This window comes from Octodon degus, unplaced genomic scaffold (assembly GCF_000260255.1).
Source record: "Octodon degus isolate 3935 unplaced genomic scaffold, OctDeg1.0 scaffold00086, whole genome shotgun sequence".
NCBI classification, from domain to species: domain Eukaryota; kingdom Metazoa; phylum Chordata; class Mammalia; order Rodentia; family Octodontidae; genus Octodon; species Octodon degus.
The window spans coordinates 6,782,289-6,798,599 of record NW_004524662.1 but is presented as its reverse complement, the minus strand read 5'-3'; the positions used below and the strand labels follow the sequence as shown (position 1 = coordinate 6,798,599).

At 35.5% G+C, this 16,311-nt stretch overlaps 1 protein-coding gene across 1 annotated transcript in view; it reads left to right on the top strand.

The window, feature by feature from the left end:
* Positions 1–15,568: 15,568 nt before the first annotated feature.
* The window catches only part of Npas3 (neuronal PAS domain protein 3), an 812,688-nt gene continuing 811,945 nt past the window's right edge, over positions 15,569–16,311 (top strand). The window contains exons 1-2 of the mRNA XM_023721834.1: positions 15,569–15,579; positions 16,203–16,292. Coding sequence (XP_023577602.1) covers positions 15,569–15,579; positions 16,203–16,292 — 101 coding nt within the window. The remainder of the gene's footprint in view (positions 15,580–16,202; positions 16,293–16,311) is intronic.

Below are 16,311 nucleotides of genomic sequence, written 5' to 3'. Positions count from 1 at the left end.
GAGGACTGAACCCAGGGCTTCCAGCTTGCTAGGCAAGTGTTCTACCACTGAGCCAAATCCCCAGCCCCCCAAACATCAAATTCATATTATATTAAGATAGGTGGCCAAGGCTTTGCTGAACTTCTCAGAGTTACTATGTTAGCAAAATCTTGTTTGGTACATGAAGCCCAATATATTAAACATTCCCAAATAAATTGACTTATAGTAACACAAGATTCCATGAAATGTCTGGAGAACTTGGATTGATAGCTTGGAAACATTTGAGAAAATTGATAAAATGCAAGCCAAATTTCCTAACTATAAAAACGAAGTTTCCATACTATTTTTTTTAAATGTATTTAGTACTGAGTCTACAAGGCCTACAGGGTCTCACTACATAGATCAGACTCATAGTGATTCTCCTGTTTTCAGCCTCCTAAGCACTGGGAGTATAGGCCCACGCCAACACATCTAGTCTCATCGGGGGCGGGGCCGGCCAGGCAGGCAGGGGATTGAGCCACTGCTGCTGTGCTGTGCCTAAGCAGCTGCTTTAGTCCACTGAGCTGGCTGGCTGGCCCACTATACTATTCTTTATCATGGTTTTTTTAGTCTATTAAATCGATTGTCCTACAGGACTGTTTGGATCGATTATTTTCGTAAATTTCTGTGAGACTTTTTCTTTTTTTTACTTTTTTGGATACAAAATTAGTGTTATTCAGTTTGCAGAAACTTCAATTTTTTTGATTTCTGTCTCATTTTTCCTATCATAGTATAATTTTTTTTTTATTTCTCAGTTTCACTTGTTAGGGAAAAACATTTACTTTTTTCTTTTCATTTGAACATATTTTCCTACGTGAGCTTTTTAGTTTTACATTGCAGGAGGAAAAGGAAATGTGCTAAATCTCTGAGTTCTTTTCTCTTGGAGAAGGAAGCTTGCAAATGACTAAAATGAGTTTTTAAAAATTCTATGAGGATATGGACTTTAATTGTCATTCCTTTATTTCTGTGCTGTCTTTTGGTAAGAGAAGAGGAAGAGGAAGAAGCAATGAAAAGGGCTACCTGGGTGCCTGGGATCTGCTTAACACAAATAAAGATTATTTTTCTAAACAGGAGAAAGAAGGGCTTTAGAAATAATTATGTACATGTGCCTACACGTACATATGTATGTTATGTATAATAAATTAGAGGGTTTTTTTTTTAAAGGGAAATGGTGTTATCATAAAAGAGCAATGTATTCCTGGAATAGTTGGGTAGTATTTGAGATGAGATTTATACCACGTGCAGTATGCCCGCTGGAATCTCAGTTTTATTCAACAGCAAGAGAGAGCAAGGTTGCCCCATTGGCCAGTTGCTTATAAACACCTGGCCAGCTGTCCTTCATTCCTGTCTCCACCCAACTGACACAAGATTAAAGGGTAGAAAAATGTTGGTGATCAGAGGCAAGACACTGTATGGATCACTGGGGTAACTTAAGGTCATTTATGAAAAACAAATCTTAGAGTTTACTGATTGTTTTAAGACAGTTTGAATCAGGATGAAGTTTTGGTAGAAATTTATTCTTTGATCTTAGTGGCTATGAATGATTTTTCAGAGCTGTGGAAGGAGACAAGACCATGCAGGATGTGGGATCACAAAATGACATATTGGGACGCATTAATGTCCCATGAATAACATCAAGATTTACTCCTGAGAACATGCCTAGAAATTCTTTTTTGAGAGATTTCTTCTATTAATTAACTTCTTTCCTTGAGTGATGTGCAGCATCATTCTCACTGTATAAATGATGCTCATTGTGAGATCATTCTGCAGAGCTAGCCTTGCATTTTATGCATTTGCATTCACGTTTGTTTTTATTACATTTTAATAAGTGGAGGAAATGAACTTTCTGTAACATAGTTACCTTTTTTAGAGGTGCATTCTTGCTACTGATGGAGGCCTAATTTCCATTATATTCACTCTGCTACAAAAATGCTTAATGCCAGGAAGGAGATATTTACTGGAATCCACAAGTCCAGAATTCATCATGATTCAGTGTGAAATCCACTGCCCTTTGCTCCCCACCCCCTCTTGGACTGGAATGAAATGTGCCTTAAACTGAAGTGAAATACATCACATGCAGCAACAGTGGGCCCTCGCTTTGCCTCTATTCCTGGTGTGAAATCGATACACTATCTTTCCTCCTGACCTGTTTCGTGACCTCCATTGCAGCTTTCATGCTGAACAGCAATTGCTTTGAACAGTCTGGGTCTGCCACAGCTCACAAATGATTCTCAGCTTCTGTCTAAAACTGGTGCGGATAACAAAGGCTTGATTTTAAATAATGCAGTTGTAGTCGTCTTCTAATTATGAATTACATGAAAGTGCAAGCTCCTCTATTATTAAACACTTTCAATAGCAGGCCCGGTACATGTACAGGCTGCACACAGGGGCCTGGGGCCTGGGGCCTGGGGCCTGGGGCCTGGAATTAGGCTTTTGCATTTCCCTGCCTAAGTTTGAATTGTTAGAAAAGAGGAAAAAAGTACTAGCTTGGCATGTTTACATTTCATTCATTTGCTTCATAGAACTTTGTTTGGTACACTGTTATATCATTTTCGATTTGAGACTTAATTTTTTCTTCTGAAAACATTTTTGAGTACTAGATTATACTTACAAAAGAAAAGGCTGATAAATATTTTCTTTTTCAATAAAGTGGATTTTGTTAATTAAATTCTAGGGTCAGGATTTTGACTTACTTGAAGTGACATTAACCAACAGGAGTGGTTTTTTTCACTTTGATCATTCTGTAACTCAACTGGGGGAAATACAAATATCATATGATGGCATTTTAGTCATCTTCCACAAGTTATTGAGTGGAGGAATTTATTATTTCAAGGAAATAATAGAAATTTTGACTTACTTGAAGTGACATTAACCAACAGGAGTGGTTTTTTTCACTTCGATCATTCTATAACTCAACTGGGGGAAATAAAAATATCATATGATGGCATTTTAGTCATCTTCCACAAGTTATTGAATGGAGGATTTTATTATTTCAAGGAAATAATAGAAATTGTTACATATTTTAAGAAAACATTGTGTAATTAACTGGATTGCTTTATTTTACCAGACTAAAAATCAAAAGGATGCCAGGTGTGGTGGTACACCCCTGTAATCCCAGCACTTGGGAGGCTGAGGCAGGAGGATCCCTGTGAATTTGAGGCCCGCCTGGGCTACAAAGTGAGTCGAGGGCCAGACTGAACTGCATAGTGGCAAACCCTGTCAGAGAGAGAGAGAGAGAGAGAGAGAGAGAGAGAGAGAGAGAGAGAGAGAGAGAGATCAAAAGGATAACAAAAATTCTGGGTACACGTGGGTTTTTTCCCAAACATTTAGATACGAAGATAGGATTGCAATAGATTTAACATACTCTGTGAAACAGTCACAGATGAGTCATTCTTATTTGTATGTGGTTAGTGTTACTGAAATTAAATTTGTCTAATAAGGAAGCACATATACTCCACAAAATGGCTGTATTCTTCATTTGTGCCTTCAAGGATTTAGCCCCACATATATGTCTATATACCAGGAAGATGTAGTAGTCTATAACTTTTATCATTTCATTCCATGTGTTATGTGGAGTCAAGGAAGAAAGAAATCTTAGAGCCCTAAGATGTTCTTTACCTAACCAGCAGTTACATGGCTTTAGCTAAATTTTCTAAATTCTCCTCAGTTTGGTTCTATCATCGATAAAATGTGGTTAGTGAAGGAGATTAACTTTTTACATACTTTCTTATTGCAGACTTAGGTAATTATACTAGTAATAGCCCTTTGTGTTTGCACAGACCTTACCTTTTCCAGTGTACCTCCACCCAGTACCTGACCTTCATAACTTGTAGGTAGGGCTCCTTACTGTTCTCAATTTCAGAAACTAAGAAATAGAGTAGGTGAGTTGCCAAGGTGGCACTGGTTAAACATGGAAGATCTAAAACTGAATCAGTCAGCTGGCCACTAGCTCAAAGCTTACCTGAGTAGTGGTGGAGATGAGAACATTTTATGAATGTCAAAACTTGAAAGGCAGAAATTTGCTATCATAGAAACCATCAGACATTTTTGTTGCTCAAAATGTCATTAAAATTTGGTACCTGTTGACAGTCTCTACTGATTTGTTATTGTTCTATTTAATGAAAATAATAAGTTCCTGTGACAACTACAGGTCAGTTATTTACAGAATAAATTACATTTATAAACGTATGAACATACATACTTCAAGGTACCTGTGGTGAATGAAAAGAGTTATTTCTGGGGTGTTTTTTTTGGGGGGGGGGCTGAACTGGAGATTGAACTCAGGCCCTTGTGCTTGCCAGGCAAGTGCTTATTTTACTGAGTCATCTCCCCGACCCCAAAAAGAGATATTTCTGATATAATGACACATAGTCAAGCCATGACTAAGACTCTTCCTTGACGTAGTGATTTTGTGATGATGATGATTTCTTCAAAGCATGATGTGACTTGAATCATTTGAATTGAAGATTCCAACAGTTGAAGTCCAATGAATTGTCACATTCTTTTCCAAAACATGTTATATTGTCTTCTTATGAACACATGAAAGTAATTTTTAAAAGTAGATTGAAATATGGCAAGGTACCTGTAGGCTTACAGCAGAGATAGAACATGCATTTTGGTGTATTTCTGTGTTTTTTAAGAAATATTTTTTGCTGGGTTCTGTGTTCTGAGAAACTTGTTCTGAGAAGCTTCTCATTACTTCTCCATGTAAGAAACTCCCTGATGTCCTAAGTCTTTTTTATTATACCTATGGAAATAGTCCCACCAGGTGTTCCTAAGAGAGTGGTAGTGGAATCCTGCTTGTGTCCTGGGTGTTGAATCCTTTATCCTTAACGCACACATGGGTGCGTATATGTGCACCGTGATGAAGAAAACAAATGTGTTCACCAAGAACGTTCCTACCCACCAGACATGTATTAAAATAGGACTGTCTTATATTTATGTTCTCTCTCTCATCCTGTTTAACTATATGCATTATTGTCATTTTTCAAGATGCCCCTTTACATAAACATTGAAAATTTGGCCTTTTCCTGGCTATTATAGTGATCACACTTTAGCATTCAATTTCAAATTCCTAATTTGAAGACCTGTTATTTTATTCTGAGTTCTTCCATAAAAAAAGAGTAAAACGTGACTATTTCAAAATGGTAAATCAGTTTAGCCAAGTTAGGAAAAGTCTTTTATTCATAGCAGTTATTTTGAGACAGGTGCGTTACAGAAATGTGGGTTATAGAAAGAGAAAAATACAAACTTTACACAGTCATTTTTTTTTCTTTAAAAAAGACAGTGCTAATAAATCTTGTTGAATCAAGACCTTGAAAGAAACTGAAAATACATACAGATCTCAAATATACCCAAGAAAAGTACTTTATATTACCTTGCTGCTGTTGCTTCATAATGTAGTTTTAGTTGAATGTAATCTCCTCCACTCAAATTTATTTTTGAGAAATTGCCACACTGAAAGTTGAAACTGTTTTTGTCATTCAAAAGAAGTAGAAGATCGATACTGAAGTTCTCATATTAGTTGGTGCCATCTACTTTAGTGTTAAAAGATTTATGATAAGAACACATTTCTAAATATATATTACATACTAGCAGTAGAGTAAAACTGAAATAAAACACTTTTTTATTCAGGGAGAAGAAGGTGGTCTATTTATTATTGAAATGCTACACTAAACTATAATTCAGTGATATTTTATTCCAATTAAATTCTCCTTAGTAGTAATCCTTTTTTATGATAAGCAAAACTTCATAATACAGGGTATATTCTCTCCAATGAATTGTTGTGTAACAAGACTTGATGGTAATTCTACCTTTTCCAAAATCTGCTATCAGGCAATTTATCTTCTAAATAATACTCCTGAGTACCAAAGCTGAAATGTTTTGGCTTCCACCCAAATCAAACTTGAAGAAGCAGTTCTCCAGAGCATTTGCCTAACTCTGTAAATTTAATTGTTGTAATGAATAGAATACATGTGTCAAGATTACTTGTGATTTTACCTGTTTACTTCTCTTCCTAACACAGAGCAACATGACAAGGGCTATTAACTCTTAACTGGAATCTGAAGGGAAAAATAAAAACACCTAACACAGTACATGATCATTAAATGTAAACTATTGTAAATGCCCAATTTCAGTAAATAATTGTAGAACAGTACAGATTTTAAAAATTATTATTATAAAACAGACTGATAAAATTTTTAAAAATTCCCTAAATATTTGTCTGTAAGACACAAAATAATTCAGATGAAAATATTTATGTATCCAAAGGAATATCATCTAACATGTTGCCTTAATCATAATATCTTTTGTTTCATCCAAAAGCATGGTATATTTCTCATATTTGACTTTTATGTAGTATTTTTATAGGCAATGAAGTTAGTCCAGTACTTGGCTCAAATCAGTATTAGTACCATTAGCATGCAAGGTAGAGGTTGGGTAGAAATAATATCCATATTACATTTTTTAAAACCATTTATTTAAATGACTAAAATGCCTGGTGTGGTGGTGCATGCCTGTAACTCCAGCATTTGGAAGGCTGAGAAAGGAGGATCCTTACAAGTTTGAAACCAGTCTGGGCTATAAAGTGAGCTCAAGGGCAGCCTGAACTACATTGTGAGATCCAGTCTCAAAAAGACACCCCCCCAAAAAATGGTCAAAATGTTAATTGAAGAGCAGCAAAATCTTCTATAACTGATTACCATTAATGATATTAGTTTTAATAACAAGATAATTAACATTAAATAGCCTCTATTGCTAACTTAGTGTGATATATTAAAGATCATTTTCACCACTTTTTTCTTTCTTTCTTTTTTTTTTTTTTTTTTTTTTTTTTTTTTTTTTTTTTTTTTTTTGTGGAACCAGGGATTGAACGCAGGCCCTCGCGCTTGCCAGGGAAGCACTTATTCCACTGAGCCGTTTCCCTGGCCCGAAAATTGATGCATTTGAATTACAGCAAGCACTATATTTTATTCATGTTTCTAATAGAAAGGCCATGCCTATGCAGAGCCTAAACATTTCTTTTAGTGCATATCCTTCTGGGTAAGTACTCTACCACAGAGCTACATCCATTGCTCAACCCATGTATGTTTTTATTTATGAGATTGGCTGGAGAAATTTTAGTATTTTGTAACCCTTCTTAGTGTCTTGAATTTTAAAGCCTAAGTTGTGATCTGTTGTGTACTTTTCTTATATGTTAATATTTTCAGAGCACTTTAATTTTCTCATTTTATTTTTGATTACTGTAACAATTTGATTTAATGCATCTAGGAAGAGACCCAAAATACAAACTTTCTGTATACTATGTTAGTATATATGCATGTCTACTAGTCATCAGAAATACAGTGTTACTGTGCGTTGTGCTGACCTACAGATGAGGCAAGACAGTTTATTCTCAGAATTTCGTTTGTTTTAAACTTTGGAAAATTGTTAATATTAGCTCATTTGGGCCAGAGAGTTGAAGAGAAGTGTTTCACAGAGTTCTTATTTGAGTTGATATTTTTTCAGCTAAAAGTATTTTGAGATAAGCCTTAAAAATGTCTTAAGAAAGACCTAAATTAACCATTACTCTAACCATTAAAAAAGTGGTTAGAGTAATTGTCTTATGGGGACTGTACATTTATTTCTAGAGCTCTTAGGCTAAACAAGATGAAAACTGGGTGGATTTGGAATGAATGTCTATAACCTATGGGCAAGTTTTTTCTTAATTCTTTCAGGTGAGGTGATTTTGAACATTGGGATCTGGATGATAAAGATACAAACACAGAACCATTCTCTGAACATATTCACTATCTTTTTAGCTTTTGAACAAATACTAGAATTGAAACTCTAAAATGTAAAGCATATTCTTAAGTGTAATTCATAGGCCAAGGAAAAACAGACAACAAAATCTTTATTAGAGAAAGTTTTACAGCAGATAAATAATATGTGATCCTTTTTATTCCTGGCAAGTTAAATCAGGAACTAGGTAAGTCCTGCATGGCACGTGCAAATCATCCAGGGAGGTAAGAGACAAGACAATATGGGAGAAAAAAAAAGTCATGTTTAAAGACAAGCAGGCACATAGAGTGTGGGGAATGACAAGCAAAGAGGAGGTATGGAAGAATGGTGATGGGTGAAGTTGTAGATGTGGGCATGCACAAGATGAGCCTGGTATGCTAAGTGTGTTTCTGGAGAGAACTTGTAGTGTAGTGATCTATGTTCGCTTTCCATTACTGTAACAAATACTTGAAATGACCAGTTTATAAAGATAAAAGGTTTATTTTGGCTCCATTTTGGAGGTTTCAGTTTATGGTTGGTTGGTTGGCCTGATTGTTTGGGGGCATGTAGAGGAGGTGGTGATACATCACTGCAAAGAGCAAGTGGTGGAACAAGCTGCTTGCCTTTGGCTGGAACATAAAACTGAGAGAAGAAGATACCGTGAACTTCCAGCCTCTTCACTAATATGACCCCAGAAGCTGAATCTCTTAGTAGTTTCCACTATCTCCCAAGAGTGGTACAGCAAGGGGACCAAGCCTTTAAAACATGGGCCTACTAGGAACAATGTATACTCATTATCTAATTAGATTTGCATTTGAAAAGCATAGTTTTGATAGTGGTGTGACTGATAGAGTGAAGAAAGATGAGTTTCAAGTAGATAAGGTAAGAGCCCACCAGATAGCACAGCAAATTAAAGCACCTGTTTGGGCAGATGCAGCGACATGGTTCAGTCCCCAGATTGCTGTGCCATCCCTGCCCCTGGGGCAAGCCAAGAGGGTGATGGAGGCATGCTTCTGTAATCCCAGTGCTTGGGAGGCTGAAAACATAAGAATTGCTATGAATCTGATCCATGTGGTTAGACCCTTACACCCTGTACTAAATACATTTTTAAAAAGTAGATAAGGTAGTGATCTGAATAAGGCAACTTCTCTGAAGTAGGAATAGGACCTTAATTAAGGGAGGTGACCTTGGGCTGGCAAGATAAGTCAGCAGACTAAGCCCCTGTTTAGGCAAATACAGGCTCCTGGGTTTGACCTGGCCACTGAGTCTGGGCATGATGGTGCATGCCTGTAATCCCAGTACTGGGGAAGCTGAAAACAGCAGGATCACTATGAGTCTGAACTGCATAGTGAGACCCTGTACCAAATACATTAAATAAATAAATAAATAAATAAATAAATAAATAAATAAAAGAGGTGAGCATAAAGATATATCAGAGTCAAATTTCAAAATGCTTGGTAAGTTCTTGCTAGTGGAGGATGAAGGAAGGAAAGAATCAAAGGCTAGTTCTAAATGTGCTACGTGGGATATTGTGGAGCTAGGGATGTAGCTTAGAGGTAGACTACTTTCCTAGCATGCACAAGGTCCTTGGGATCAATCCCAAATATGTGTGTGTGCATACATACATACATACACTATATATAATCGAAAAATGGAATGAATATTTTCATTTTAAAATGTTAATGACAGTAGAAGACACATTACCACTAAGCATCCTGAAAATACTGCCTCTGGCTTTGACCATCTAGACCATCTAGGATTTAACTTATTGTTCTTGCCACTTTGTGACGTGGTTCTAGAAATCTTTTTTCATGTCTTTAGTAGTGCTGTTGTGCTTTCCTCAATGTTCTGAACCAGTTCAAAATGGTCAGTTTGACTTTGGGAAACAGCCAGAAGTTGCATGGTGCCAGATCCAGTAAATAAAGTGGATGAAGACATACTGTAATGTTTTTATGAGCCTGTTTTCCCATTGGATGGCACTCAGCAGCAGCATTTACGCCTCACAAGGCATTCACAAAGGAGCACTTTCAGAGCAGGTTGAGAAAGTGGCAAGAATGATGGAATAAATGTGTTTAGAACAAAGGGAAATATTTTGAGAGATATTAATGGCATTGTATCTTTTTGTGTAATGGACTTTTAAAAACTTAAAATATTCACTATGTATTTTGATATCTGTCTGCATCTATCCAGTCTGTCCATGTATAGTAAATGTGCGATTCACCTTTATAAGACCCAAATCCCCATTGTGCATTCTGCTGTCTTTCCTTACATAGGACAGAACAGTGTTTTGAAGAAATTGCATAGTCACCAGAGACATTAATATCAGGGTGTAGAATTTGAGTGAATCTTAACTTATGCATCCAGAGCTGTTTAACAATTTGCACCTATTTCTGATAAGCTTTGGTTATGCAGTTCTCAAAAGAAGGAGAAAGTATAATATAAAATTCTTAAGAATAAAAACAGGTCAACAGAGGATGATTAGGAAGACATTCCTATGTGAATGTTGAGATTTGTTAAGCACAGAAACGTTTTGTCTGAGTACTTCCTAATAGTGTCCTGAAATGTGAAGGATGTTGCCTTAAAATGCTTGCAATGTCTGCATTTATCTCCAGCTCTGTACTTCTCAGGGTACAGTCTTGCATGCATCTTGACCTTTCTGAGTTTAATTTCTTCAGTGAAAGAACAAGTTCTTCCTAGGTTTTTCTTCTGCTCTGAAAGTTGTCCATCTGGAATTCATTGTATAGGGCATTCTGTGTTAATAAAAAAAGTTTATGAAAGAGAAATAATTTAGAGATGATTATTTGCATTACAGATAGATTTTCCTTATACTAAAATTTACTTTGTGAGGAGCCCTTATAGAGAGTTTGCTATTGTTTGGAAACAAACAACCCATGAAACTATGAGCTTTGGGTCAAAAGAGCTTATCTAGAAACCAGGCTTTATGCATTTATTAGTTAGATGACTTAAACACTTTAAATCTTAGTGTCCTCATTTTAAAATTAACATATTAATACAGTTTGTGGCTGTTGTGCAAATCATTCTCAAAGTTGTCAGGAATTATATAAATGTAAGTTATTCTTGCTAAAGTCTAGTCATCATACCCTAATGCATGTTCATATAATTCTCTTAGTGTAGCCTTGATTCAGGAAGTTGGTCCTAGTTTGATCTGCACTGGAGGGACCCATGCATGATGGTACAGATGGTAATGATGGTAGACATTGTGCTCTGGAATGTGTTCATACATTCTCTTCAGGTCCCTGAAGATAGCATATTTTCATAGCTGTCTAGCATTAGGTTCCAAATCATGGGCTCCTGAATACTACTTGGGCATGCCTCCCAACAAATGGACAAATGCAAGGACCCTTCAAGAGGACGGGTAGAAAGAGAGGCCTATCTAATTACTTCCCTTCTGTCTGATTTTCTGGAGTATAATTGGAATAGATGTTCAAATACTTTCCAAGTTACCCTCTTAGGTTTTTGTTTATTTTGCCTTTAAGTTCATTATCATGTAAGGCTTGTTAGCTTTCTAGAGTTAATAGGAACTTCAGGGATACTTTGATTAGTGAGGAGAAAGTTCTGAGGTATGTTAGAATCTATAGGGAAAAGTCTAATTAGAAACATAGACTCTCAAGTTTTGTTAAAAGCCACCTCTCAGTGAAGAGCCCACTCTTCCCAGTTTTTTGCTTGAGTCTTCCCTGTCCCAGAACCTGGTCAAGAGGGTATACTAAGAGGCCCAGAATATCAGCAGTGACAGGGAACTCAGAACAACTGCACAGAGCTTGTCTCATCCCTGAGTAGATTTATCAGTTTGGATTTTTTTTTTTTTTTTGTAAATCGGGAATGTCTATTCTAATGTCTCCAGCCCGTAGGCCCAGTTTCTTTCTCTGGGCTCATAACACTTCTCCAAGGTGACATTTCAAATGTGTGAAGCACGATGATCTTCCCTATGTCTGTCTCTAGAGGACCTAGTTCCTTCAATAGCTCATTGTCTGTTCTGGCTGCTAGTCTTGCACTGTGTAGTCATCTTTTGATAAATATTACAATTAACTGAATTACTATTAAGGATAACAAACTATTGTGAAACAAACACCCACCAGGAACATAGCAAATAAATAAGATTATAGACTGTCTGCAAGAATTAAAGTATTAGAGTGAAAATCTTAAGTCACAGTAGAAGACTTGCTTTAAATGGAATCTGTAATTTTTTATTTTTACCCTGTTGTTTATAAAAATATTTGACCTTTCAGTAAGTTTCTAACTTGGGCATTTAGAAGGATAATTAGTGGTATTGAATAGTAATTGTGTGCTTTGGGCTAAAAAAACCTTAATTCACACAGATTACACAGTTATCTCTTTCAGTTCTTCTAAGCATGCTGTTTTACAGATATTTTTTTAATTATCCCCATTTTTATGTGAGGAAACTGAGGTTAAAAGAGATTAAGTAACTTGCCGAATACCACCCTAAGTTGAGGAGCTGGGATCTGCTAAACCCAATGTTGATTGAAGAGTTCAAATTCTTTATTGCATTGCCACCTGGTGTAGCATGTTAGTACACTCATTTGTTTTGCTAAAACAAAAACAAACAAACAAACAAAAATCCCAAACTACTTTTTTGTTTTGAAATCACCACAACCCGTATTTTATTGTATTGATACCTCTGAATGACCATATTAGAACTTTATGGGCCAGGAAATTTAGCGACTTCATCAGTGCAGCTGTCATGCCCCATAAGTACAGGAGACAGGAAAATAGTAGTCACTGCCATTTTTGGAGCCCTGGACCTTGGCTCCAAGGATCCAAAGTGAACCAGTTCCTTGGTGAAAAGACTTCTCAAACTGAGCTGAGAAGTAAAAATTATAGGCAAAAAACTTTAAGGGAACAAAGAATTACATTTCAACTAGAGTTCAGTAAAAATCTTCAAAATATAAGTAGTTTTTGAATGAAGGTCTTATGTCATAGCCATAAAAATCTTCAGTTCAGATGCATGTATTAGAAAAATACACTCTCCGAGAGTGGCCAAAGACCACTGTTATCCTCAAAAATACCTTAACAAGGTGGCTTACTAAATTTTGCACATTTTAAATTACAAACTTAAAAATAATGCAATCTTTAGGTTGTTGGTTTATCTCTAGTAGGTTGTTTTATCTGATACACATTATATTACAATTACCAAAACCACTCTGACCAATCAAGATCTGAGCTGTGTGCCTTATAATGGGATCTCTGGGGAATATGACAGAAAATGCCCAAGTACAAAGAGGTAAGTGCTAATATGAAATGAAGTAGGCTGAGCTATTAAAGATGCTCATAATATCATCATAGAAAAACAAATTAAGAAAAATCCCCATAAACTCCAGAGAGTGGCCAATATTTATACCCACAAAATAACTTTAAAACAGCTGTTAAATATGATGTGCTTGGTTCATTCCTTAGTACCAGGTGGAACTTACTTTAGATGAAGCCTTTAATTCCTGCCTCCTCATTTAATGTTACTGCAGCAAGGGAGTCAGTTCTGGCCACATTTGTCCCAGGAAATAATCCACTTTGCTAGGACAATGGCAATACCTGGGCATAAAAGGGTGAGTCCATGCCAGTCTCTTCTGACAGTTCTGTCTCTAATTTTGAATTTTCTTACTTTTGTGATTTTAAGCCTACTATTTATAAGAATTGAACACTTTTAGAGGGTTTAATATCTTACTTATCACTGAAAACCAGGGTCCAGTTAGTTAAGGTTTCAGTTGAACGTGAAATGTGACTTCCTAAGCTTGTCATGCATCAAACTGTTATGGCTGGCAATTGTTTAAAAAAATTCATTTTGTTATGAACTAGCCTGTTTTCAACTGGGCTGTTCAGAGATGGATTGCTTTCTGGAGTTTTTGACAGGTGTAATTGTTAAGGCGTCATCTGTTCTTGTTTGCACAAAATACATTTTAGCCAACTGTAGGACTTGCCCGCTAATCTTTCTCACATCATTCCATTCTTTGCTTGCCACTAGACAAATCCCCTGTTATTTGACCAGATGGTGGAAAATCCATTCTCATGATAAGTTGCTTCTAGTTTGCATTTAGATTACCTGCAAAAATGGAACAATTTACTACTCTGCCTCTAACCATCTCTTTCCTCCTTTTCCCTTAGTTTGACTTCTTGTAACTAATTATTTAAATTCTGCCCTGTGAGTTAAAATTAGTCATAGCTTACACGTTTCACATGTATGTAAATGCACTTAAGTCCTACCTCAAGCTGTATGATGAGTCCATCTAGACAGAAGGGACATGAAGGGAAGGGAATGTGGATTGTTTGATAGGCAGAAACTGCAGTTCATAATAGTTTCACATTTGAAAGGGGTATTTGAACTTTTTACTGGCAGTATTTAACCTTTAAAAACAAAATCAGGTGCAGAAAATGAACTCAGTAGCTTGTGGTTGATAACCTATTGTAGCAAAAAAGGTGAAATACCAAGTATTAAATAAATGATAGTTTGGGAGTTGAATTCATGTAGATGTTTTTTCTGTTATTTTTTACAACTGACAACTTACTTATGATACCCAAGATGCACATGAAAATTTAATTATCAACTTAATTTTTGTAAAATTAAAAAAAGGTGGCAGTCTTCCCCACTGCCACTCAGAATCTTTTCTAGGTGTTTTTAAAATCATTGAATATTACTTAAAATTAATCATATGCAAATAGTGTTAGTACCTTAAATTTTAATTGAGAACAAAATGTAAGAAATCAATTTTAGGGGGCCTGCCCCTTAGCTCAGTTCTTTAAGTGGCTGCTTCAACAAAGCAGTCAGGCTCAGGTTGCTGTGGTTTGATCCCCACAACTCAAGCCAGCCAAACCTGCCCTGAAGGCATTCGGATAAAAAAAATCAATTTTAAAGCATAAAATGACACTAAACAGAAATATACAGCATTTCAATGTGATTTTAGGCTAATTCAATTATTTTAAAAATTGTAATGTATGTCAGCTGCTGTCATTTATGATAGCACATACTTAGAAATACCTCTCAGAATTTGTTTTGTAAACTTAATAGTTAAAATTAATTTGTTGGATGGAACCTATTACTGAATTATATCATTGAAATTTGCTTTTTAGTTTAATCTTTGTCTTGCTTTCCTATGGGTTTTACAGTGAAAAACCACATGTTAATATAAAAATTTGAAATTCCAGTGATAGTTAATGAGTGTATTTATATTAGAATTTGAATACAACCTTCAATTTATGACTTAAAAATAATTTTAATCCAGAAAAATGATTAATTATAATGTAGGCCCACTAAATTCAACAAGAGATTTGGGTCCAGCCTGATAAGACAGAGAATTTATCTAAATAAATTCTTAGGAAAACTTCTAAATTATGTTTGTATGTGGAACTTAATAAATTTAAAGGAATTAGCACTAGATATATTGAGATTTATAAAGTATTCAGTAAATGTAGTGAAATTAGAAACAAAGTAGAAAAGATACACTGAGTTTCTATAAAATAACAAGTATCCATCATAATTTAAATAACTAAGAGGATGATCTATATCTACATTTAAGGATTAGATATTGTGTTACCTTTTGTCATAGATTTTAAGCAAAGTGCTTGGAACTCTTACAGATAGAGTGTATTGATTAAATTACATTACTTTCCTGTAGAATGTGACAAGATAGATTCCTTATAATATTTCTTTCCCTGAATGAAGAGATTTTCAATAGAAGGAAATGGTCAGAAAATGCTTCTCAGCATTTTTGTGTTTATACAGTACATAGAGTCTCTGATGAATTTATATACTTAAGTACCACAGATGAAAATTGTGTAAGCTTTACCCCCTTTTGCTTAACTGCCAGGAAACCTGGAACCAGTCTAATCAGCTCATCTCAGGTGCCTGTTAACATCTAACCTGTGTTCCCCATGGTCTTGCCTATGTTTTCATCCGTAATTGGGTTTAGTTCTAAAAGCTGTATCACATTCCGTTAGAAGTTAGTAGCATTCTGTATAAATCGAATAAAGCTGAAAAGTGTATTAACTTGACTAAGGTTTTATAGCTAATTTATAGTTGCCTACACTTGTAATGCATGATTGAATTAATGACAATTCCATAACAAAAACACTAATGACATTGTTTTTAACATTTCCTTTATAATATAATCATGGGGATTGTAGACTGAGTTAAACTTTAGACCTATGTCTTTTCTTCCACTTTTATGACTTAAGATTTAAAAACTGTTGCAATGAAGAACTGAAAGAAGTTGCTTTTCTTTGCAGTTTTCTAAAAGTGGAAGTTAATTTCTAAAATGTATATACACATTGCAATTGTATGTAGAGCTCAAAAGTGTAAAAAACAAAATATATTAAATTTCAACATACTTGTTATCCTGCATTCCGGTTGACTGTAGAGAATCTCTAGTCATGTCTATCTGTTTTTGATGCCTCTACAGAATAACTGCCCAGCATCCTCTGCCCAACCAATCAGAATGTAGGAAAATCTACAGATATGACGGAATCTACTGTGAATCTACCTACCAGAAGTATGTTGAAATCTTTGTG